Source organism: Beta vulgaris, chromosome 9 (assembly GCF_026745355.1).
Source record: "Beta vulgaris subsp. vulgaris cultivar EL10 chromosome 9, EL10.2, whole genome shotgun sequence".
NCBI classification, from domain to species: domain Eukaryota; kingdom Viridiplantae; phylum Streptophyta; class Magnoliopsida; order Caryophyllales; family Amaranthaceae; genus Beta; species Beta vulgaris.
Genome location: NC_079210.1, coordinates 11,366,564 through 11,393,912, shown reverse-complemented (window position 1 = coordinate 11,393,912; position 27,349 = coordinate 11,366,564). Strand labels below are relative to the sequence as shown.

Here is a 27,349-nt window from a genome sequence, read left to right as displayed (position 1 = left end):
CACATCCACCAGTCATCAGAGTTTTGACTCACATTCATCGACCGACAACGCGCTTAATAGGCGACTCTTTTATCGATTTTACTTATTTTTGTTTTTAGGACATATAACAGCTCATAAAGCTCTTTTAGGTTTTCCTTTGTTTTATGTGTGGTTGTATGGATAATAGGTTTAATCAATGCACGTTTTCTCGATGTCAAAAAAAAAAAAATTCAGCTGAAATACAATATATTTTTCCGTTTTGAAATGTGGGATTGACCTTATTTCAAAAAATTGCGCAAAAACAATATGACTAAACCGAACCTAATACGTGGGGTTGTATCCAGATTGATGAAGCTACTCTCACCTCAAATCAATTGATCACACGTTGGCCGTTACACACTCTGCCATACACGAATAGTTTATGACTAAACCGAAACTACCAAAGGGATATTCTAGTTATTTAGACAACATCTGCCATACACGAATAGTATTTCATCTTCGATCTAGCTTACCAAAATTCACCATAAAGAACACCCTAAAAAACTTGAATGGGCCAAATTCACAATAATGTATTGTGCATCAAAAACCATTAATATAGTCAATTTTTATTTGATATAGTCAATTTTTATTTGATATAATCCAATCAGTCTCCGTATAATATAATCAATTTTCTAATTTAGTCAGTTATGATATAGTCGGTTTTTTCTAATATAATTAGTTTTTATATAATAAAGCCAGTTTGAGTGTACAATAAATCATTGCAAACCCAGTCTAATGTTTTGAAGAAGATTTCCACATACCATGAACTTTAACATGCTGTATTGAGTATGATGTAGAGCACTTGAACAGAAGCTTACCCATCAAGGCTATTGTAACACTTACTTGATCAGAAGCTTAGCCATCACTGTTATTGTTCAGGCAACCAAATTTAGAGTGACAAGAACTTCTGCTGCACTTGCATTGCATAAAGACATCAATTTGATCTGGGACTCAAATCAAACCAATCGAAGTTCTAGGACGTTGGAAATTGCCAAACATTAGATTACATGACTGCCACCGTCCAGATGAAGAAACTGCAACCAGGTTTACCTGCCTCATCATCAACATAAATGTCTATGATCAAAAGGACGTGCATATAAAAGTATGAACCAAATTTGACTACATTTGGGATAATACAACCACAACCTCATCTTCTTTAGCAATCCCTTCAATATGTGCAAGTTTCAGCTTTACAGCCATACTCTCCACGCAAAATCAAATAGCTAGGCAACTCTGCATCCCTATAGCATTAAAAGCAGAGAGGCTAAGATCAAAACCAGTACCCCAGCACTCATGTTCATCTCTAAAAGTGCCAAATGGTGTTAAAAAACTGAAATTTATGAAGAAACATTCACTTGCCCCCCCAGCCAGTGCTAAGGATTCCATTAAAGACCTGGAGAAAGAACAGTAACCAGCCATAGACCAGACGTGTATAACCCTGCGCATCCAATCCAGCTGACATTTCGTGACAAAAATTACAAAAAATATGCCAAAATCAGCAACCTGTCCTGCCAAAACCGTGGCAGAAGATCTGTACAGACAAAAAAGCGCACAAAACTGGATTAACACGAGGTTCGTCCATAGGAACCATGGAAAGTCTACAATGTCGGTTTGAACTCTAAGTCTCGTACTGGGAATTCCATTCCTAAACAAACTTGCTTGACCAAATAGAAGATATATAAGTTAAAGAACCAAATATGCCAAAGCATCAACACAGCTCGAATAATGAACAGAACATGACATGAGCAAAGAACAAAATCAACCAGTGGATAAATTATCATATGATCCTCCACAGAGAAAGCCAAAGACATACTGTACATAAGTTTGGCTTAAAATGCATTTGCCGATCTGGAAAGGGGATCAGCATCACTAAAAACAACTTTTAGCTTCGTAAACTGAAAAAATCAAATTGCATCACTCAAGAACGGCAACCTCCTGCTCAACTCTCCAGTAATTCGCATCATTGAACTCTGTCCCTGGTGCAGCATCATCTGGGTTCTCCTCTGGAACTTTTAATGGTACAACATTTTTCTTTAAAGGCCCTGCTTCGCCAACTATTCCTTCCTTCAGTGCTTGTTCCATTGCTTTCTCAGTACCCTCAGGTTCAACACCAACAAACTCAACATCCTCTTCAAACAATGAAGGAGCCGCCGAAGGTTTTTGGATTACATCACCATTAGCTGATGGTTCTCTGCAGTCGCCCATTTTTATAGTGCCATTTGACTGTGTAACTTCCCCATTAATAGAGCTGTTGCTAGGTACTATCACCTCATTGGCATTGCCATCACCGACAGGATGGTCAAGATCAACAAACGGGTTGGTACTTGATCCATCATCAAGCAAACCTGATGCTTCACCCCAATTTACCCAATCTGGTACAGGCCTCTCTCCAAATAGATCCTTTGAATCAGGAGAATCTAAACCAAAGGGTGCTGTCTCAAAGGAAGGATCTACCTTGTCAGTCTTACTCTCTTCACCATCAACAAGGTTTTTCCCAAATCCATTGATATCATTCGGCTTGGAACTGGATGTGGCACTGCTGGCATCTTTAACATCAGGCAACTCTTCATCCTCACCAACTACCACCTCATCATCACTGCTGCTGTTCCCACTGTTCATAGTTCCGTTCAAATTGATATCATCCATTGCGTCAGAGAGGGAGGTACTCACTGGAGTGTTGTCGGTTCTCTCATCTTTGAATGTAAACCAATTAGAATTGGTGAACAAACTGCAGCAGACAAAAACATATAAGATTCCAATTTAATGCATCTAAAATTATATTGGGAACAGCTGAAAATACATCAAGGCATAGGCATAGAGGCCAGAATGCAGCATGACTAGAGTACTCAAAGAAAACACACCACATGTACTAGCATTCTTAATTCGTACAAGCATGAGCCATGAGGTTCATTCATCGCAGCATATTTACAGTCAGCTCCAGCCCTTTAATTTTGATCCAGTATTTTAAAATAGCATTGCTGTATTTTATAAATCAATACAAACTACAAGATGATGCAATACAGAAATGCTGACATTCCTGGGCAATAATACGTCACTCGTCAGCAAGGCCAAAGCAATTGTTTCTAGTAATCTATACCAAAATAAAAATAACTTGTAATATCCTAAGATAAAATTGAAGTTAAAATGTAAAAATCAAGTTCACACACTTCGAAATAATATCACATCCAATCTAGAAAACACAGAGATATCTATATTTAATATTTTGTGATTAAACCATCAGGCATTAGCAGCAGACTTTTCTTATACAGCAGATATATGGACTTTATCAGTCAACAACTCCAGAGTCCAGACATTTCATCAGTCAACAACTCACAAACAAGTCAAAAATTATCAATCACTCATCCCTAAAGCCCCTTCGGCACTTAACAGAACAACAAGAGCCAGTCGGATTAGCATTTAGAGGACAAGAAGAGATAACAGGTAACTAAATTTTTTACTATCCAACACATGGGGGATCCTGTTTTCATTTTAATCATTAGGCAGGCGATTCGGAAATTTCATACCGCACCAATAACATCCCAAATATTTCATATATTCCTTCCCCGGCAATGTCAAATCTTCGGAATATATAAAAGTGATTACCTACTACTTTCTGGTCCTAGTAAGATATAAAAAACAAGAACTTCTGTTCTTCAGATGAGCCTAGCTAGCTCATAAACCATTTTTGGCATGGTTCATTTAGTCCTCGTGAGTTGAGTACGAACCCAGATTCTATTTGACTTTTTTTATTTTAATTGTCAAGTTTAAAATTCGAAATGATATAAAATTTTCCACAATACTTGTGAGAAGCATGAAAGACTGGTAATTAAGAGTTTTTTTTTACTTGGTTATCATTTATCAATTGAAGTTAAGTTATAAGGTAAGTTAAACTTAAAAACTGAAGCTCGAAAAAGCTCAAGACTCGGTTCGAGCTCAAATTCAAGTGCTATAAGTATAGCCCAACAACTCCAAACTCAGCTTGGCGCAGATTGGGTTAGCTTGTGAGCACCTCTATCCAATGGTCAAAATACTTCCCACACAATACCAATATAGGCAAATGAAAATTCGTAACACATACAAAAAGACGTAGAAGAGGAAGGTTATGACGTAGACTACCAAGCCTTATGTTAAAGCAATGTTGGGGATGGGGTTGGACACACATACCAATCTTAAAAACAGAGGTTTTACCAAGTGAATATTTTGAGGCATCGATAAATTAGCTAAATGTTTGACCTGGACTTTCAATACTCAGCTATACGGAACAATTTGATGGCCATTAAAATATATGCAGGAAGATCAATTAATAGCATGTAATGGAAAAATTTTACGAGGACCAAATCCACCCTGCAGCAAGTGTTCAAAGTTCAAACCACGAATTGATCTGTCTCTTCCCATCTTGCAGTTTTTAATCTTTCTGAGGTACCCACCCCAAACCTCCCCGACCCATATTTGAGCAAGAAACACTCTACCATTCTTCACACTTTTGACGACAAGGTCAAAGTTCCTCCACTGTGCCTGTAACTTTATACTAGAATGACACTTAAAAAAAACATTATCATAGACTCTTCTAAGATTTGTTTGAAATTTTAATTTTATTTATTAAAACAATTACTTTTAATATTCTTATTTTTACATAGTGAAAAGCTCTTACAAAGGGACTGTAAAAGGTAAGTGTGAAGAAAATTAAAAGAAGAGTGGTGTAATTCCTGCACCGTGTTTTGTCCAATAACAGAACTTTCGCCAGATTGGGCCAACTTATATTGTCATGTACAAACAAGTACTATGTTGAAAGAAAAAAGGTTATTTACGGAACATATTCTCCACTTAACACGAGAGGAGACGATGGTGGAATACTGGAATCTACTGAATTACAGAATCACCCACTTCCCTCTTACATGTTCGGTAGATAGACAAATCATTTTTATTCTCAGGATGATTCATCAGAGTGATATAATATAGGCCACAAATCTGTACGAATCCTGTTGCTTAGTTTCAGCATAACATCTTCCCTTGTTTAATTAGAACTAGCCTCATATGCACACGATGCGTGCGTTAATTTGAAAACTTGGTATTCTATTATATACTACATCCGCACTATATTTATAATTAAACTTAAAATGTGATAAACAGATGAGTTTAGATGTATTAATTCGCTAATGTAAAGAAAACTAACAAAAGTTATGAGCGTCCTTTAATATTAATCTTTTGTGAGCAGAAAGAACAGAAATAATGAATTGGTTTGAATGAATTAAAGAAATTCAAAGGTAGTGAGATTTTCAGACTTTTCAAGTGGACGTCATATATACCATCTTCTCTTTTTTTTTTTAAAAGGTCAAGATATTTTGTTCATAATTAGATCATTAGGGGTAATTTAGTATTTTCAGAAGGGGACACCATCTTCCTCCTCCCTTCCTTATATAATAGAGATAATTGAACTTTAAGCTATCATTATCTATTTAACTAACCTGTCCATTCTCAAAGGAGTTAATAGTAGCATAGTACATTGGATTATCTATTAGCACGTTGGATATATAGTTAATTGGAACAGCATCTTGCTTCGACAAGGATAAGGCTATGTACATCCAGCAGAGGCGAAGTAAATCCAACCCCCCTACCCTACCCAGGGAAAGAAGCTCCGTTGAGGCATTATAATAGCGTCCTATTATATCGTAACACTATCAAAGCTGAAAATAGAACTTGAAGGTACCTATCACAACCCTCAAAGTGGCACTGACACCAAACACTTGAATCACAGTCGTGGAAAGCATGAAGATTTCAATAAACAGACTATCATACTGATCACCATAGATAGATGAAGGTGTAAGTAAGCTAAAACCACTTCTACTATATAAACGTACCTTCCTTGGTCATCACCAAGCCGTAACGAAGATATGACAACTTCAGCAGATTCATCATCAAAGTAGACATCCTGCAATTCAGCAATCAGCATGATGCGACATCCATGAGAGAGCTCAAAGAAAAAGATCAGTTCAGCAAATATTCTCAAACCCCCACCCCCCTTTTCCTATTACCATTGTCAGACGGTCTTTTTTCTCAACACCATTTTTTATAAATAAAATAAAATGAGCAATATGTAAATCTAGTACCTCATCATCCCGTTCACCAGCACCATTGTCCTGCAACAATAAACATGACAGCACATAAATGAATGGCCAACAGGGGAAGATCATATGAAGCATAATCCGGAATAATAGCCAAAGCAGTGCCATACCTCCTCAGCACCCTCATTTCCGAATAAATCAGGTCTGAATGCCTGACTGAGGTTATTGGCTAAGGCAGCAACATCGTAATCTCTATCATGAAGGTCATCATCATCACTATCCCTTGTTCTATCATGCAATGCAGTTGGACGCCTACATGTAAAGGAATCCCCGATTGGGTGGGTAATTAAAATTAATAGCCACAAATTCACTATGATGCAAGAGATACACAGGACAAACAAAATGTTGCACCCGCTTCAAACAACTAGCATCAGCAGGAAGCATTGGAACCAAAAGCTAAAGAAATAAACACTGCTAGATTGCTAGCAATTTCATCATAACATCACAAAAATTTCATCAAATCAATACATCAGAATAACACCATTAAATTCTAAAAATGCCATCACAGTGACTATAGTACTATGTGTACTGTAGAGTCAGGTCAAAAGAAGGATGTATGTCCTTGCCCAAAAACGCCATCACCACTATCCTTTTTTGACGAGTATGTTCAACAAAGTTTAAGTGGTTAGCTTCTTTCGATGATAGAAACACACAAGCACAAATGAACCCCTGCAACCCACTGACGAATTTCCTTCAGATAAAGCACCAAGAAGGGGAAGCATAGAGCATTTATGATATGTTCCCTTGTACCATTACATTACCTTGATTAATGTACATCACCATAGAGATGAGTTTATGACAAGATCATCAAGTCTACAGGTACATTATACTTCCTCCGTTTCTTAATACTTGCAACATAATCCTTTTAAGGATGTTTTACAATACTTGCCATATTTCTCCTTTTGGTATACTTCTATACAAAGAATACCTTATATTATTTAAGCACATAAGCCATGTTTCACTCTATCTTAGTTCATGGATCATTTACAAATGTTGAAAGTATTAAGAAATAGAGGGAGTAATTAATAACTACATTATAATTATAATATGACAAGAGCGTGAAGACCACAAGTATATTTGGAATAATAACAATAATAATGTAGCATAGACATTAGATCACGTCAACTGAAGTACCATACCACAATCTATAGCCACATCGCGATCATCAAAAGAAATGAGATATGCTAAATACATCCTACATGAATTAATCTAATTCATAGCAAAAGCAAAAACAGAGTAAGATGATTACAAGTTGATAAACATACCCACAAGCCCAGCGGTAGACATTTTCTACCACATTTCTTTCTTGCAAAACTGTAGCATGCCACTCATTCCATTCACCATTTTCCTGCAATCCAGATATACAAGCAAGCAAGGTCAACATGACTGTACACGATCAAACAATGAGAATTTGCGAAAATCAAAAGGGTGTGCCCGAAAAGTAAGCACCAAGAAATTTCTGAGTCTGTGGCTTCCAAGGTTAAGAAAACCGCATGCACCTGAATATATGTTTGAATGCTTTTGTTGCCTTGTCCAAGTTGAACAATCTTGTTAGCAATTCGAGTTATATGTCCTAGATAACCAGCCCTTGGCAGCTTTTTATCAGCAGCAGGTATTGTTGGCTGTAATAACAACATTGTAGATATAAACATCAACAATAAAACATCAAGCTTTATGCTATGTTTACTGATAACTGAGAAAACCCAGAGCCATCCTCTTAATTTCCTAACTCCTGGGAACCAAAATCTCTTTGGTTGTGTTGAAAGATCCACAAATAATTAAAATATTTATTAAACCAAATCATCAACTTTACAATATTCCTACTTAAGTACTGTATGATGGTATTCATATAATCCCATGAATTAAAAGACCGAGAACTTGCATTATTGACATAAAGACGCGTTGTAGCTAAACACTGAGCTATGATGGTATTCATATAATCCCATGAATTAAAAGACCGAGAACTTGCATTATTGACATAAAGACGTGTTGTAGCTAAACACTGAGCTATGTCAGCTAATATACATAAAGAAATAGAGTACCCCTTACGATCATTAATGTTTTCATTTTATTCCTATTTACATGTCCCAAAATATGTTAGACAGTGGAATAGTTTGTTTTCCTTTTATATATACCTTACGTTAGTTAGGTACAGATATATGCATTGACAAGTGAATATATTGGAAAGACATGAAATATTCATTATTGATTTCCAAAGCCATCAAAAGAATGAGGCAAAAGCATCTACTACATTTATTTGAACTAGATTCTAAGATAGCGTACTTCATCAGCTTATGCAACCAATTTCTTTGGAGGAGCTAAATGGAATTGATAAAGTGCACTACACAACTAAAGGCTGGCAACTAGTAAGATTACTACTGGACTTACGGTCTTACTGGGCTCCAATTCTTCTCAATGGCAAAAGTTATCCATTAACTTCAATTAATACGAAATCAGGTTAATTGCTTGCCTAGACAATACGGTCTTACTGGACTTCGACAACCCCAAAAGCAGCATCACATCCCCCCCAACCCCCCTTCATACACCCCCCAGTTAACAACAAGAAGCATATTATGTGCCACTAGAATGATAACCTATAAAGAGGAGCAGAGATCCGAGACTTAAGATCTCAAAACATAACAGGATTCCAGTACCACAGTAATTTGATGCAGAAGATGGAACAGTAGAAAAGGACATTTGTTTTTGGTTTAAACAGCAAGACGTGATAGATCTATCATTCTATTGTCCCCTTGGTTATGAAAGTTTATTCTTCCATAAAGTCACCAGACTAAAGGGAAAAAGTACTTACTTTTATACCAATACCTGTTATCGTATTACGAGTCAAAACAGTATCTGAAGGTAGAAATTCTCGGATTTTCTAAGGAAGATATGCTTACACCTATGACCCTATACCTCGAACCAAATTCTTTTATGAAACAATGAGAGTCTTAATGGTAACTGAGTGTTTGAGATGAGAGAAACGTTTCAATCTTTAATGATGAAGTTAACTTTGTCAGGGGTCACTGTCTAATGTCTCACAAGAAATAAGTGTGAGACAGACAGACAGTCTCAACCAAGATTTGTTCATTGTTCTAACAACAGTTTACCCTACCACGAAACGTCTTTGAGGGTTAAAAAGAGAAACAAAAGCTGAAAGACTATTGAATTTCATTGTAACCTTTGGCATTGCCTAGCACATTGAAGATAAGTGCAATGTATTCCCTCTTCCAGTAGATCAAAAACAAAATATATTTACAACAAATGATAAAAGAATAAACAGTTTCAAGTCATTATTAGGTTACACCTAGTTTACAAAATAATGTTCCTCATGACTACTGCAGGGCTTCGTAAAACGAAGTTCCTCTTTACTTTTCAAGGTAGCTAAGTTCTATGTATTCTCAAACATGATCCTTCGATGAGTGGGTCCTTGGAATATCTGAGTAGTTTATTGAGGCACATGTTATGGCAAGTGCCCTAGTCACATGGCGACCTCTAATATCCATGTCAAAGGTAAGAGGAATCTTAGTGCGGAATGGAGGGAAGAGAAAATCAATACAAAAAAAAGCCGCTCTGGATATGTATAATTAAGCACACCAAAAATAATAATGAATATATCTAAGTAAATGAATATGGCTCATTGTTCATCAAACACATATTTGACCAAGGGTCAACTAAGGCTCGGTACATCCAACCCTCCTCAAGTCTCACCAACTGAGAGCAGAGTTTTTGTTAGAACTTAGAAACACTACAATAATGATATTTTTATCCTGTCAAAAGATTCCGATGAAAGTAGCCAGGATGGCTAAAACCCATCTTTCACATGTATAAAGACATTGTATACAAGTCTTCCTGTCAACAGAAAAGAAATATATGAACTTCCTCGTTGTTGCTTATTCACTTCATAAGCAACTTGATTTTCAAGCAAATGAGTTCTTTCTACAGGAGAGCAGAATTAGCAACATCCTTGGACATCCCGTAGGACACAACATATCTAATGACAAGGGTGATTTTTGCTAGAGTAAAATCACAGCACTAAAATCTGAAGCTCAGAAATATATATGATTAGCAACAAGCACAATCATTTACCAGTTCAAGTTCGCCAGAAAGCATGGGATGCTTATCAGCATCAAGAACCTTCTTGATCAAATCACAAACTCTGAAAAGATGATCAATAACTGTATCATTCCGGCTCTCCAAGCAGGATCCTATTATGCTTTCAACATGATGATGTAATGCATTATTGTATGGGTACCTGAAACGTCAATTATAAAGTCAAAATGATGATGTAATGCATTTTTGTAGGGGTACCTGAAATGTCAAGTATAGAAGTATCAACATGAATAGACACATATAGCATCTTTAAACTGCTGTCAAATTTGGATGATCTAGCATTATTAGCAACTCACTCAAAAAAGAGATCGAAGACTCTTTTTATGGTTCCAGAGTTGACCAATTCCTCTTCTGCACCTTGGTTGCCAGCTTTCAACAGAACAGCAATGAACTCAACAATCTAAAGAAGATAACATAATCAAGAAAAAAATCGAATGAGATTACGAGACCAGTGAATTGCAAATAGCAATATTTGTGGAAAACAAATCGACAATAAAAAAAATCAATTCTAACATAAATTTACTAAAGAGGCTAGGCAACAGCTTGAAATCCATTCCTCAACAGAAAAATTAGGGCTCAACCCATTGAGTGCGTATCTAAAGTGCAGTCTTTCTCACCGTCTTTCATTTTTGAAGAACGAATGAAATGGGGGAGGGGGAAAAGCCCATGGAGGTTGCTATCAACACTCAACATTAGCATAAGAAGGTTGAAAATATGCAATTTGTTTTTCCTTTTATTTTTATATTTTATATTATGAATGCCTGTAGATCAGAGAAATATATAGGCCAATTATTCCTGTTAAGAGGAAGTAGGAAAAAGGGCAACAACGTCACAGCTCCCAGTTAAACGGGGGTCGGCCATGACTCAAGAATTCATCCCCAACAATCGTCCACATGGATCTTTTGCTTCCATTCTGTTCTATCAAGTGCTAAATGCACTAACAAACCTAATTTCTTCATGTAGACTTCTTAAAAATTCTCCGATATCCTAATCTTCCACTTACCCTAACCGTTGTAACTGCTGTTCTCTTATTTTATCCTCAATATCTGAAACTCCAGCCCCATTTGAATATTTTCAATCCGAATTTTATCTCTTAATGTGTTCCCACGCATCCATCTCAACATGTGAATTATCGATACCCTCATCTTCCTCATATCGATCGAATATGTCCAATACAATTTTCCTTCTAGCCTTAAGGATACACTAAGGTCGCACAAAATCTTAATTGCCTTGGAGATACATATAGGTCGCACAAAATATCAATTGTATAAAATATCAATCTGGTGCCCAAGAAAGCTGATGCAAGATATGCCAAGGACTATAGGCCTATAGCTTGCTGTACTACATTGTATAAAATCATATCCAAGGTTATCACTCACAGACTTCATCAGGTTATTGGGGAGGTGATTAATCAAGCTCAATCTGGGTTTATTCCTGGAAGACACATAGCAGACAATATCATTCTAGCTACAGAGCTAATCAGAGGATATGGGAGTCTCACATCTCACCTAGATGTGTTATCAAGGTGGACATTAGGAAAGCCTATGATTCTGTGGAATGGTCTTTCCTAGAAGGCATGCTATGGGAATTAGGCTTCCCTCATAAGTGCATTAGCTGGATAATGGCTTGTGTGCAAAGTGCTTCTTACTCATTGCTCATTGATGGAACCCCTACTAAGCCATTTAAAGCAAAAAAAGGCATAAGACAGGGAGACCCTCTCTCTCCTTTCTTGTTTGCCATCTGTATGGAATATTTGAGTAGGTGTTTGGGTAGACTCAAGTTGAATCCTGATTTTAATTTTCATCCTAAGTGTGAAAAAATTCACCTTACCCACCTAATGTTTGCAGATGATCTGCTTCTCTTTGCAAGAGCAGATATGAGCTCTATTGTTAAAATCATGGCTGCTTTTCAAAACTTGTCACAAGCTTCAGGTTTAGCAGCAAGTGTGGATAAAAGTTGTCTATATGTGGCTGGAGTTTCACAGATTGAAGCAGTACAATTGGCTGATGCTATTCAACTTCCAGTGGGGGATCTCCCTTTTAAATACTTGGGGATTCCTCTCACTTCTAGGAAATTGTCTTTTGCGCAATGCAAGCGTCTGATTGAGAAGATCATTGAAAGAGCACAAAGTTGGATGGCTCATCTTCTTTCATATGCAGGAAGGATGCAGCTTATAAGAGCCATTTTGAGTAGTATGCAAAACTACTGGGCCCATATCTTCCCTCTTTCAAAAAAAGTGATTAAAGCTGTAGAGAGAATTTGCTGTAGATTCTTATGGACAGGTGAGACTAATCCATCTCACAAAGCTCCTGTTGCTTGGTCTCAATTTTATAAACCAAAAAGAGCAGGTGGTTGGAACTTGATTGATATGAAAATTTGGAATAAGGCTGCTATTTTGAAACTCCTGTGGGCTTTGGCTTTTAAAACTGATAAACTTTGGGTGAGATGGGTAAATGCTTACTACATCAAAAGAGGGAACATTCACAGTGTTACTATTACTAGTAACACTTCTTGGTTGCTTAGGAAAATGATTGACAGCAAGGATTTATTGATGGATCTAGGAGGCTGGGATAATATTTTGCAGCAAGGAAAATACAGTATCAAAGCTGTTTATAGAATGCTTGTGTAGACTGAAGATATAGTGGAGTGGAGGAGACTGATCAGCAACAACAAGGCAACACCAAAGAGTAAATTTATTCTTTGGATGGCAGTCCAGAACAGACTGTACACCACTGATAGACTCCAACAGTGGAACATCCAATGTAACAGGAGATGTTACCTTTGTGAGAAGGAATTAGAGTTAGCAAATCATCTGTTTTTCCAATGTGAGTATGCAGACCAGGTGTGGAGGACTTTGCTTCAACTTCTGGGGATAAGCAGACGTGGACAAGGGTTCCAAGATGAGAAAATTACAGCTGCAACTAAAGCTCACAGCAGGAGTCGTACAGCCAAGCTGTATGTTAGCTTATTTACAGAGGCAGTTTACATGATTTGGCTTCAGAGAAATCAAAAAGTTTATAGTGGCAAGTGCTTAACAGCAAGTCAAGCCATTAGAGAAATTGTGTTTAAAGTTGCTGGGAGATGTGATGTAAGAGATAGAACTTTGCTACTCTTGTAAACATGTAGTTGGTGAGCTCTTTCCCCAGATGTTGGGAAAGTTGTTTAGTTTGTATTAACCTTTTTTTTTTGGTAGCCAATAATAATTTTGAATTGCCAAAAAAAAAAAAAAATATCAATTGACTTAGAGATACACTATGGTTGCACAAAATCTCAGCCACCACCCTCACTATGAGTCACAACTTAGTCAATATCCCCATCCCTCTTCGAGATTGACCCAATGTACTTAAAACAGTCACTATTAACTCAGTCCAATCCAATGTTATTATATCCTCAATTGACTCCCTCTCATCATTAAATTACACTTCATGTCCACTATTTTCTTCTAACTTAGCATAAACCCTCAAGATTCTAGTGTTTGCCTCCAGCGCTCCAATTTAACATTAACCCCACTTCTGGTCTCCACTCACCAATACAATTTCATCTGCAAACAAAATACACCATGCATCCTAATTAGGAAATGCATCTACGAGCAAAGAAAAGATGACAAGTCAAGGAGCTCATTAACTAGAACCTTTATTCCTTAGAAAAGGCACCAACAAGAAGACACCAGAGATTTAGGCAAACCACATATCCGCACCTTTTTGAGTAATACATTACTTCAACATTACAATTACTTGTACCTAGATTAGATATAAGTACATAACATAAACAAATGGACATGAAAAGCTAGAAAACTATATTCTCACTCGGAAAATATTTGAGCTGTCACATGAAGAAAGTGAGATGCAATAGATCTGCAAGGAGAAAATCGGCATTGAAAAACCTGATAAACAAACAACTTTCCCTTTGAAACATTGTTATTAACATCTCAATCCGGATCTTATGATTCTACAATCCGAAAGGACTTGCCTGATATTCGATCCTACTCGACTAAAAAAATTCAACATGGGAGGATCTTAATACGAATCTAAAATCCTACAATCCAGACCTATTATTATATGTTATAGAGAAACTTTACATATTACTTTTTGTCCTAGTAGAATTCAGTTACATGGTACTTATATCTTAATGTATTGAACTACTATCACCATTTGCAAATAAAAAAAGTCACTATTAGTGTGTTTCAACTTTTAACACGACTCATTTACCATATTGTAGCATAAATATTACTCTTTTACCCAATTTTGTAGGATCTTTTGATACGATCCTACCCGCCTATGCGATCCAAAGTAGGATCCCTCATGACATTGCTTTAAATTTGAAGCATGCATTTTTATATAATGAGATTTTTTATGCTTTCAAACAAAGGGAGATTTTCATAAATTACATAGACAAAAGGACAGCAAGGCCCTCGAGCACAAAATCTGAGTGCCATTAACACACAAACCTTTCAAAAGAATGCCCTGCAGGGTACACTTTATTACATGCACCTAGGGATACTTCAATAAAATTACTAGAGCACCTCTTTCCCCATATCTTTGTGGTAATATTTTGAAAATTCGTCACGTATATCCAGGGAAAAAAACGTGGTCGCATTCGCAAGTACGGTCGCGTTGTCGCGCAAACGGCTTGTAATGGGAAAATAGAACATTTCGCGGCAGAGGGCAACGTGAATTTTTCAAAAAAAATCACATGAATATGTTCTATTCTTATTTGCTTTGTTTTAGTTTATGAAGCATTATTACAACATAATATAATCAAATCGATGAGAATATCATCTTACATTAACTATACAAATAAATCATAAAATATTTTTGGCCAATATTTGAAAAGAACCGATGTAACGGGGATAAAAGCATTACAACGCGGCGAGTTCGCGTTACGGAACGGACGTGGCAAGAAGTATGTGATTTTTTATGGCATTCGGTAACAGGATTTCGCGGAACGGCAAATCCAAAATCCGTTACAAAGAAGCGTTTGGTAACAGAACGGGAGAGTTCCGTGCGTATATCACTAACTATGTATTAGATGGAATAGAGATATGGTTGTCATAGGCCTTATGCTCCAATACTCACGGCAGAGTATACTCCCAAATATACATCAAAATAATAACGGGTCACATTGAAGGTCCAAGTGAAGTGGTGCCATGATAAACTTTCCTAATCTCTTTCATATCAGCCTATCAGGTTTATTTCCTTATATACTGAATACATATTTCTTATTTCCTACAGAAAAAGATGTTATGGTTTATTGATTTTTGCTAGATAATACTTCCTCCATTTCTTCTTATTTGCAACATAGTCATTTGGCACACACTTTTGGGAGGATGATAGACAAAGTAAATGAAACAAAAAATTTAATATATTGTGGACAATGGTAAGAAGAGTAATTGAGTTATTAATGTTCGAATTGTTTTAATTAATGTGTTTGTTTACCTTGCTTATCATCCTCCTAAAAGTGTGTGCAAAGGGCTATGTTGCAAGTAAAAAGAAACGAAGGAAGCAATATACCAGTGTCCATTATGATATCAAGGGAAAAACCAAAAACATCACCAATAGTACCCATGACAGAGCAAGCCAGAAAGAAATAGACCTTGAGTCGGTGTTTTCCTAGGGGTGGTCTTAGTTCACCATATGGAGTTGGCAGAATATTTTCATCAGATGTCACGTTCAAAAGCATTAGAAGATCACCTGTGAAAAAACAAAGCATTAATTACTCATAAAAATATAGCTAGTAAAGCAAATTCATGAGTTCGTAAGGAGGCATGTTCACCAGCTTTCACACATTGACATTGCAAACAAAAGACACCAAAACAACATTGAAAGCAAATTCAATAGTAAGGAAATCACACGGAAACTACAACTACATGGAAGTACATTAAAAAAAAACCTCCTATCAGTTTATCCAATAAGAGGTTTGAAGTGACAGCATAGCAGTTGGATATTTACATATTTCAATGACATAGCAAAATTTTCACACTAACCAAGTCTAGGTAACATTGCGCTCACAGTCTCAGGATTTACAGCAATAGGAGCCTCATACAAATGTTGACCTCGTAGAGAATGATATAACAAAGAGGAAGCCGATCTTCTTGGATCCAGTAAAGATATACATACAGACAGGGAATGTACTAGACCAGACTTGGTAGCAGATACTTCAAGCGCATGAGCAAAGATCCTCGCGACGAAACTGCATAAAAGAGAGAAATTGCCAACAGTTACTTTCTTTGTATATTCTAAAACAATTACTCCATGCATATCTACTTAAATTTCACACTTACCTTAAAGAGGCGATTGGTAGTGGGAATGAGAATTTGGTGATTAGAGGGTGGGACAGAGAGTAAAAAATTGGTGGGTGGGAATTTAATAAGATAATGCCAATCTCTTGTTTGATAAATGTTAGAAAATATACTCTAAATAAATAAAAAATTTACAAAACCACCCTTAATAATGTATTTCTTTCTTCCATTCCATTAGGGGAAAAGGGTCATATAACCCATGTCTATTCCCATCCTCCCAACACCACCCCCACCTAGGTATTAAAATGGAGGCAATAGACCCAATTTAATCCCCTTCCCAATCCCACCATATTCCAATTCCTAAGTATACCAAACATGGGAGTTGGGACTTCTCAGTTCTCACTAATTCAGATTAGAACTTCCATTTCCACCCACAACTCCCTCAAAACAGCAACCCATGAATAGATGACCCAAAGAAACTTACCTTGTCCTTTCAAATAAACTTCCTCCTACTTTTTCTTCCTCCCTTCCCACACTTTCTCTTACTTTTTCTACCTGACGGCATATAAAGCAAGCTAGGCATACAAGAAAGTGATGGTATATATCAACATACCATGGGAGCTGGGACTTCTCACTAATTCAGATTAGAACTTCCATTCCCACCCACAACTCCCTCAAAACAGCAACACGTAAATAGACGACGCAAAGAAACTCACCTTGTCTTGTCAAATAAACTTCCTCCTACTTTTTCTCCCTCCCTCCCCACACTTTCTCTTACTTTTTCTACCTGACGGCATATAAAGCAAGCTAGGTGTACAAGAAAAGTGATGGTATACATGAACATACCTGGGACTGGAAAGTTTTGCTGCAAGAGGTGAGCCCATATTCCGAGTAATAGCACAAAGAGTCTCTGCTGCATTACCCTGAACCTCCGGTGAGCACTGACTCATTGAACAAAAGCAAAGTAGAAAAGGGTCCATCAGCAGAACACAAACACTCAAAAAGAGACCACGATAAACTGTCACTACCAGAGACTACAGCTTTGCTCTTTTTCACAACTACATAAAAGAAGTTTCAGGATTCAGATAAGTTGAAATGTAAGAAACTAAATTCCAACAAGTTCAGAAAAGTTCTATAAAGGGTTAACAACTTTCTTTTAGAGCTAAAAGTAAGCACAGTGACGTTAACAAACAGCTTCAGAAAGGCTAATAAATCTAGATAAAGGAAATTCAAGTGAAAGAACAAAGCATACATGGATACAAAAAAGGCTAGTTTTGATTGGGACTTATTTATCCCTATCCGGTCCATATGGTATAATGTGTTTAGTGTTTTCAAATTTGGAAATCTTAAGGTCGTGCTAAACTTAAGGAAGAATCATAGGGACATTTCTTTGTCTTAGATAGGAAAAAGGAAAAGCAATCCTCTTGTGGATTTGAACTTGGTCCACTAACAAATATCAAGGGACTGGGAGGATAGCATAGAAGATTATCTACTTGGGGTCTTGGAGAGCAATGCCTGTACAATATGGCAGTAAAGAGTGAATTCATTGCAAGTATCCATGCGACCAATTTGTTTCTTCATGTTCCAAGGGTCCTCTGTCCTTGCTAACATGTAAAGTAGAAAATGGTGGACAATATTTCTTTTCAGGAGGAGCATTAGGCAGGAGAGCAGCATATAGCCATTATCTTCACTTTTTTTTTTGCCTCTAAATTTTTGTTGTCCCAAACTCCCAATTACAAATTTTTTGATCAAAAAGCGTGATAAAAATGGAATTTTCCATCTCAAAAAGAATCGTAAGGACTAAGTAGAGAGCTCTAAATTTTGTTTGTGGGGACACAGTTTGTTCTATAAAGGATTCTGCATATCAAAGAGGTTTGACATATCTTTGAGGGGGTTTGATTTACTTGAACTGAAAATCAGGTAGAGGTCTACAACATACGTGTTTGGCACATACAAATAGGACCCAAACCCATACCTCAAAGTCTCAAACCCCACTCACCCATACTTCAAACCTAAGGGAGGGGTGGGTTTGAGAAAAGCTACCATCCCCGAAACCAAGATTTATAAAACCAAAAATGCTCATGCTCACAACCTTCATTTCCCCACCACCACAACCAAAACTACCACTATCACTACCCTTGGAAAGAGGACTGCAGAAAGATTGGTATGAGTTAACCAGATAACCACTGAGGTCCTATCCATATCAAGCAAAATGAGGGGAAAGAAATATTACTATACCACAACACCTGCAAACCTGATGCAATTGTTGGGTTAAAATCCAAGAAGTACACCAAATAATAATTCCAAGTCTTTTGAGTATGGAAGTTCTATAGAGCAAGAAACTTTTTGTGTTTTAGGAAGTTTAATATATAATTAGAAAATTACAATTAGGAGTTTAGGGAGGAAAGAAATTACTTATCCTCCAATTATATTGTTTCCTAATTATTTTAGAAGTTAAGTGTCAGTTAACATGTTCTAGTAGGAATAGGAGATCTTGTAAGTCCTATAAATATAGGATGGTAGGAAGGTATGTTTAAGTAGTGCAGATGTAGCTCATAAGGAGTTGAAGGGCAGTTCATATTGAAGTTGAGAGGAAAAACACATAGTAGCTGTTATTTTTGCAGTTTATTAATTAAGGAAGTGGTGATTTGAACCACCATTAAAATTGCTAGTGTGTCGTTCTTGCTGTTTTTTGAAGTGAAGTTCCCAACAACAGTTTCATTAGAAATGTCAGTGTCACAAGGCAACAAATACAGACACCGCGACCGTAACTTCAAACATAGTATTAATGAAACTTTTCACATAGAAAGTGACTATGTCAAGTGTTCAAAAAAGAAGAATCGAAGAAAATAAGGGACTAAGGACACAGAATACACTTACAGAAGGACTCAATTTATCAACTATCATCTCCAGCAAATTACTATCAGCCAACCACCGCATAACATCCATGTAATTGGGGTAAACATGATCATCAGCACCTACAAGTCGAACTAAGACCTGTCCACAAATCAATAACCAATACAACTCCATTAAGTCATGCTCATAATTGAGTGAGGGACCACAACTTACTTATCAAAGCAACTGACCTCCATAATGGAAGTAATTCCAATCAAATCAACCAGTTGCTGGAATACGTCCTGGTGAGCCTGTTGAACCAAGGATAGTATGATTCAAAACAAGGATCTGGCTAAATAGTAACCAACTCAGACTATTTTTTTTTTCCCGGATCCCGGTAGCAGAGGACCATTTTTTCAAGAGAGAAGGTACAATGAAGACTGATGTACAGCAAATAAGCCTGATATATAGGTCGACGACATATGAAGTTAAATCCACTGTTCCCCTTTTTGCAACAGTAATAGCAACCATACAAACGCCGAAACGCGAAATTTAATAATCTAAGGTATGGAAGATGCACTACACAAGAACTGGGACACTTCCAAAGATATATGAGAAGCCACTAACTATGTCATTGATGTTTAATTATAGTTATCGGCTTAAAGTATGCTCTATCTTGCAGCTCTAAAAAGAGAGAGATAGACAAGAATATTTAATTCACTTACTTGCACATAGTTCATAAGTGGGACTGTCTTCCTCAACATGAGGCACACAACAACCTATCATGCCAAATCGAAAACGAAGCATCAACTAACAGTAAGTAGAACTACACAGCAGCAGCTGGGAAAAAATTATCAGAGTTCACGAGAAAATATAGCATACCTTGCTAAAATACCCAGCAAGCAAAGTGCTATGAGGTCGATTGGGTTCCAAAAATGAGAAGAGCAAATCCATCATCTGACAAGTTAATAAAGTCAGAATATCAGAAACTAACAGTGTCCAAAAATTTAGGTGAAGGTAAGACCATGGAGAGTTAAAAAAATTTGCAGAAGCCCCACCTCCTCTTCTTCCACTAATGTCCTCAAGATGACATCAATCTCACATGTAAAAACCTCTGACGCCACAAATGGGAACCTACAATTCAAACACCGCAATATACATCATTATTAGTTTTCAGAAGGCCCTATCACATTTCTTACAGAAAGTCTGTGAACAAACATGAATTGGGAGTTACAATGAATAAAGATGATAACCAGAGAAGTCTTTAGCTCCTTCCGTTCAAATTGCAGGTATGCATAAACTTCCATAACTTAAAATGTAGGGCCAGGTAAGCAGATGAAAAGACAATGATAACCAGAAACTCTAAACCACAGGCCCCCAAATTACAAAAGAACCATATCATCAGGAGAAATAATATCAACCATGACTCATAACGAGAATGTAAGTGTCAATCAGTGGCATCTATGCATCAGCCATTACTTACATATGCATTTCACAAACTTATTCAACCACTTTTATGATACTCTGGACAACAATAACGACAAAGTGGCCAAAGAAACAAGAAACACCAAAGAGCAGTTAAGAGCACCCAGGAAATATCTAATACCTCAACTACCCAAGTTAACCCTGAGGACCACTGGAAGCAAATGTTGCAAAACATTCAGATAAGATCAGTTTGTCATAGCTTCAAAAAGATTCTCTTTGGAAAATGGTAAGCATTATACAATTATCGTCAAAGTAAATTCACTGGCAGTACAGGGTTGCATCTCTTGCAATAATGTAATTCAAAGCACAAGAAAATTGATTGGGTAACATGTATACATCTCTTTCAGAACCAAGAAAAGGGTAAAACTTGTGGTACACAATTGAACATTACGAGCCACAACAATAAATTAACTGCACAAACAAATAGGATTGACGTTTAAAAGGGAAACATGAGTTTTGGAAACAGTAGCTGCCTCAACTCCTGTAAAGTAAGTGACTAAAGACAGCTTCAAACTCCTGTTTGTTCATGCAACAAAAACTTCACAGAAGAAATGCGCCAGATCATACAACTACCAGCCGATAGAAATATAGAACTTATCTAAGATATCACATAATGCATAAAACACTTTACTTAAAGGTGCGTTTGCTGTCAGCGTCCTCTGGAGGTTCCTCTACAACATAGCGCAAGAGCTGCTCCACCTGAGCTCTGTCTCGTAGGCTGGAGAAAGATTATTACAAATCATGTTAAATTGGGAAAAAATATTAAAAATTAAACAGTGTTGACCTATGTTACCTGGACTAGGTCAAAGTACCAGACTCAGATACAAGTCCAATTGTTAAACATAAAAGTTCAGGACATGGGACTGTGCATAATTTGGACACAGGTGTAGAGACAAGGCATGTGTCTATATACATCATTTTCTTTCATATATGATAATTCTTTACTAATAATCATTATAAATTCCTGATCTGTTTCTTTACACTTTCATGTAATCTTTTTAAAAGATAACAAAAGAAATGTATTATTCTTTTATGTAGATGTTAATCATGTTAACAGAAGCCAAGTAGATGATACAAGACATAATATTCTGGGCCTTAATCCAAAGCCCAACCAATGGTCTCTTTAATGAACAAGCCGAGGTCAGACCCTAAAGGGAAACAACCATCACCATGAATATTAAATGAAGCTATCATTGTCTCCTTCTCCATCCATTTAAGGGTAAATCCTTAACCCTTCCCCCTCTTACTAAGACCTAAGTTGCTCGGACTCTTCATTTCATCTCAAGTACCTGTGTCGGATCATCGACACTCGGACATGGGTGGGACACTTGGATACTTCGTTTTCAGCCAAAAAATTGAAGAAGTTCCAAAGCAGTGTTACCTAATTCCCTGATCCCCCCGCAAACCGCGAATTGAGAAAAGCGAATTATGGTCGTTTTGGTTCATTTTTGGCTCATTTTGGGCGAATTGGCGAATTCAAAAGGTGAATTAGATAGCGAATACACTGTTCCAAAGAATAGTGGTGTCATACACTTGGACATGTACCCGTATCAGACATGAGTCCCCGAGTCCGAGCAACATATAAGACTACATAATGTTCCTTAAGATTATGGCCAATACCAGGTACATGAGGAGTGATTTCAAATCCAGAGGTTAATCATACTCTGGAAACTTTACATAAGGCAAAGTTTGGTTTTTTGGGGGTGATAGTGGAAAAGTTATCACCCAGATGAGAATTTTCTCTGACTCTCTCTCTTCCCCCTCACCTCTCTCTATCTATGTCCTTGTTTGAGGCTTGCAAAAGGAGTCGTGTCAAGTGACAACAAATAAGGGATCAGACCCATATCTCATATCTGTGACAATTTTGCGACGACACGGGTCCATGGAGCACTCTGCCAAGTCCGGTAACATAGGGCTGTTGACTACAGAACAAACTAATTAAAAGATAAATGTCAAAGACAAATATTTGAATGTAAATTTTAAAGGTCACTAATCAATTACAAGTTAATAAGACGACTATTTAGAGCTTTGCATTCTTGAATTATTTCTTCTTCATCCAATAGCTCTTCCAATGTGAAATTGTCCTTGTCTAATATTGCATCCACCTTGAAAAATGAAATTAAGGGTCAGCAACTTTAAGAAGTGAGCGAAAAAAATTAAATTACAAAGATGTTAAGGAAACAATAATTTCAATAAATTGCAACATATTACTGACACAACGCCACTGCAATTACCAATGAACCAATAAAGTTTTTCTTGGAAAGCATAACAGAACTCCAGCAATGGTGTATACTCAATTTTATGCAAAGACTACTTATTTCTGACATCTGAATGGCATCTTGCATTTTTCTTTCTGTTTCTCAAGAATCTAAAAGTTGCACTTAGGATGAAAGAGAGTTTTTCAGGAAAGTGGGCAAGTATTCATTTAAGTTTTAAGACCACCCCGGACGTTTGAGACTGAAGGGACGCCAACAAAATTATCTAATACATGATAAGGGAAGGGTGATGTAACTCCATAAAATCAGTAATTTGTTTTCCATATGTGATTACAGATTATATAAAAAGAATAGCAAGCGTTGACCATATAGAAGAGGCAGGTATAATTCAAAAGTATCATGCCCCCTAATCAATAACAAGCCTCCTATAAGAATTTTGGAATCCCTCATCTACAGAACGAATGGTTTAATCTACAGAGTTGAAGAAGGTGAAGCACTAGGCTCCAAGCCTCCAACTACACAAGTTCTTCAAGAAAGCACTCCATCTATCCCTTAATTTTTGTTTAAGTTCAAATGATCTCTGTCTCTTTCTTTTTAACCCACCACCTCCTATCACATCTATTTTTTGATAAAATAACATTTGATAACCACACTACAACTTATCACCTTAAACCAAGTGTCCTAACAAGTGTTTAGATCTTTTTGGAAGTAAGGAGTAATATAGTAAACCAAACTACTACCCAAGAAAGTACCAACATGATGCATAACACTTATAATCTTTGTGCCTACCAACAAAAACTTGCAAAAAATCTCAAGGCTGCTCCTATATAGATATTGAGCATGTACACTCCACTAGAATTATGTGTTACGTAATTTGCTATCTAATTTGCCTTTTGAATACGCAAGTTGCCCAAAATGGACCAAAAATAAACAAAAACCGACCATAATTCGTTTGTCTCAATTCGTTATTAGCAAGGGGATTAGTGAATTAGGTAACACTCCTAGAATTTTAACAAAAAGTTACCACACAAAGCAACAAGGCAAGCAAGGATTAGTGGCTATATTTAATGGTAGACCCCCAAACCTTAAACGTGACACAAGTTGCTAACAACAATACACTACTCCAAAATCCATATAATAGTTACCCTGAACTAAAGTAATAAGAGTAACTACATATCTTGGGTTTGAATGAAGGATTCAATATTCAACTATGCACCACTAAAACATGAAGGCTTTTGTCACTCAAGCATCCATCAGGAATGTTTTGCCAACTCCTCATGCGCATGTTGTAGAGAAAATGTAAAATAATGAATTAATGAGAGTATTAGCTTTGGCGCTTACCCCAAACAGTTACAAACTTATGACCACGACAATAGCTTTTAGATATGTGGACCCAATTTTATCATGGGCCATATGCCTCTCTTGTTATAAATTTTAAATACTAACTCATGTGGCACACTTAGGGGGTGTTTGATTAGATGTTTTGGAAAGAATGTCATACTATGAATGATAAAAAGGTTGTTTGGTACAGGTAACTTGGGTATAAACCCCATACCTAGAGGTTTCATCCCCCATCCACCCCTTGAATCACATAGTCACCACCTATAGATTGAGATTCACATACCTCCCCTTTAGTGATATATGCTACATGAATACATTGAATGAACCAAACAACTAAAAAGAAGAAATAGATTTCCAATCAATACCAATAAACTTCTAATTCAGTAGCATTCGATTCCAATCATTTGAACCAAACGTCCATTAGATTCAACTAAGAGCATTATGCTCCAGGCCTGTAAAAAAGAAAAGGTATTTGCGTACCATGCCCTCCCTTCAAATCCTCAATATGTCACCATTAGTATTACAATTCACCATTTCAAAAACATTTGACTTGTTGTCTTCTTAAGTATAGCTTTGAAATTTTTAATGCAATAGTGACAATAGTAGGTTGTTGCAACTGTTCGTAGGAGGAATTACAAGTAAAGGCACTAGATCTATTTCTCTGAAATCCTTCTATAGTTGCTAGAGAATGTAACTATGGATAATTGAGCACATTTTTGGTGTTATCCAACTTCTAGCACTTGTAAGCCCCAAGTAAAGGTGTATGAAGTATCTGAACTTATCGGTTGTCATTAGAACTTATTTCAACTTATCTCAAATTATTGGAACTTATTAAAACTTATTTGATTTAGGTGTGAGAACTTATTAGAAACTCTCTGTTAACTTATTCGACCGGAATGCACTAGTATATGAGAGATCTAATTGTGGAGAAAAAGTAGCCATCAAGTTTCCCCCACTAAACAATGCTTTTTAGACTCTAAGTTATCAAATTACAGCTGACCATAACTTTAGATAAAGCAAATGATTCCCTCACAATAATGAGTCTCTCTTCTCCTCCCTATCCGTAGCTACCCCTAACTTATTCAAAATTGCATCCCATAAACTCTAGGAACCAAAAAATTTATGCATACTTCTAAGCCAATGACACCTATGTTTTACTATTGTACTCAGATCAACTAATTACCGCTAATATATTGCTGATCCAACAATCTACACTTACTCTCTCTTTTTCTCTCCCCTACTAGCCCTTGAGCTCTTGCCCTCAGGTTTACAATGTTCGTAGGAACCACCAAAGGCAAGGGATCCGGCAGTAATAGTTTATTTCAAAACCTTAGGAAAAAGAAACGTAAAGAATAAAGCGTCTCATTTTATGGAATCAAAGATTCTAGTCTCAAAATCATCAAACGTAGTCCAATAAACGTACACCCTATTAATTGGAGCTCTTCAAACCCAATCACATCTTTGAAAGACCTACGAAGAAAGATGAAAAATTGGGTTGACAGGGAAAAGTACCGAAGTGAAATTTCACACGTAGCTTTAGCAATCTATAAACCCTTGAGTTCGCACACAATAAAGCTTGAGGCTGAAAAATTATGAGGGGGTATTAATTGAGTCTGATCTTGCTACAGCATGAAAAGTAGGTTAGTTCAATTACTTTTGCCTCTAAGACTCGTGCTACAGCAAAACTACTTTCCAAAGAAATTTTTCCTTCCCAACCAAAGACTCCGAAAAGCCAAAATAAATCTAGAAAGTTTTCGGTCAGAAACTTCCTTTAGTAGCATCGTTCAATTATGAACACACATTTTAACAACACTAACAATAGGTGATCATGGGCAACATGATGTGGATTTATTTAGGAAATTCCTCAACCATCATAATCTGCAACATGTCTGATCACATCCTGGGGATAAGTTGAACAGAATAAGTCTATCTATGACTGCACGAGTGTGTATTATACCCGATTCATCCGACTCCGCATAGGGTAATTTGATAGGGAAAGATAGGAAGAAGATTTCATTTGTCCTATTCAAAAAACTAAATTCATGCTTAAATCTCCCATTAAACTCAATATGGTTAAATCACAAGCGCGCAATATCCCCTTGCCCCTTCGTCCACTTCACCACGCATCCAACAATCACAACATACTAAACTTCGTAAATTTCAAACAATCTTACATACATCATAAACAACATATTATCCGAACATGCAAGAACAAACAAATAAAGTGTTCTTCACGAGCTCAATACCACACTAAAACAAACAGATCAAACATTGGACATATTTTCTAACCAAAATAACTAAAACAAGTACTAAAAAATGGGAGTAAGAACTTACAGGTGACGAAGCAGATAAGGCAGTGAGCTTCCAAAACATGGCGAAAGAGTTAACGAGTAATAAAAAGAGGACAGAGAGTGAGAAGAAAACAGAGGTAAGGAAAAATGGTGGACAGATCTACTGGAACCAATTTTGACTTGAAATGGAAAGCAACAGGAGCTAAAATTAGAAAGAAAAAGGTGCGAGATTGAAGAGGCGATTGAGCTATGGAGGAGAGAGAAAGCGAGGAAAAAAACCCTAGATTTTGCGGAAGTAGGAGAAAGGAGGAAGAAGGAGGGGGAAGAACAATAAAAGGGTCGAAGCAGCTGAGAGGAGGAGAGAGAGAGAGAGAGAGAGAGAGAGATGGAGGTTTTTTTTGATGTGGTGAGGCGTGGGGGTAGGCGCAAAAGTACAAGATTGAGACCGGATTTGCACAAGTGACTGAGTGAGAATGACATAATAGTTTTAATTTTCAAAAGTTTTTGTGATTTTTTTTGAGGTGGGGATTGTGTTTATCGGATGGAATGTGGTAAATGACTAAATGTTATATTTTGTTTTTTAATGAAGGGGATGTGGTAAATGATACTCCTAGTCTTATATCCTAATACAATTGTGAATCGAGAAGAAAGTAGTGAGTATGGTATCTCAATCACTCGAAAATTACAATTATT

At 36.8% G+C, this 27,349-nt stretch overlaps 1 protein-coding gene across 1 annotated transcript; it reads right to left on the bottom strand.

The window, feature by feature from the left end:
* Positions 1-1,760: 1,760 nt before the first annotated feature.
* On the bottom strand, positions 1,761-27,102 carry LOC104903229 (uncharacterized). The gene is made up of 19 exons (XM_010691234.4): positions 26,700-27,102; positions 22,810-22,913; positions 21,440-21,526; positions 20,382-20,457; positions 20,206-20,280; positions 20,049-20,102; positions 19,575-19,634; positions 19,369-19,485; positions 17,335-17,429; positions 16,234-16,439; positions 15,843-15,940; positions 10,547-10,650; positions 10,227-10,392; positions 7,640-7,762; positions 7,406-7,488; positions 6,251-6,392; positions 6,126-6,155; positions 5,877-5,947; positions 1,761-2,746 (listed from the first exon to the last, which is right to left on the bottom strand). Exons 1-19 carry the CDS (start codon positions 26,736-26,738, stop codon positions 1,933-1,935), a joined length of 2,544 nt encoding a protein of 847 aa, XP_010689536.2. The 5' UTR covers positions 26,739-27,102; the 3' UTR covers positions 1,761-1,932.
* Between the last annotated feature and the right edge of the window lie 247 nt (positions 27,103-27,349).

Coding starts and splice junctions, on each gene's coding strand:
- LOC104903229 (XM_010691234.4), bottom strand. CDS start 26,738: ATGTTTTGGAAGCTCACTGCCTTATCTGCTTCGTCACCT. Junction 15,941..16,233: donor CGCAATGTTACCTAGACTTG/GTTAGTGTGAAA, acceptor GTTTTTTCACAG/GTGATCTTCTAATGCTTTTG. Junction 6,393..7,405: donor GTCTACCGCTGGGCTTGTGG/GTATGTTTATCA, acceptor CTTTACATGTAG/GCGTCCAACTGCATTGCATG.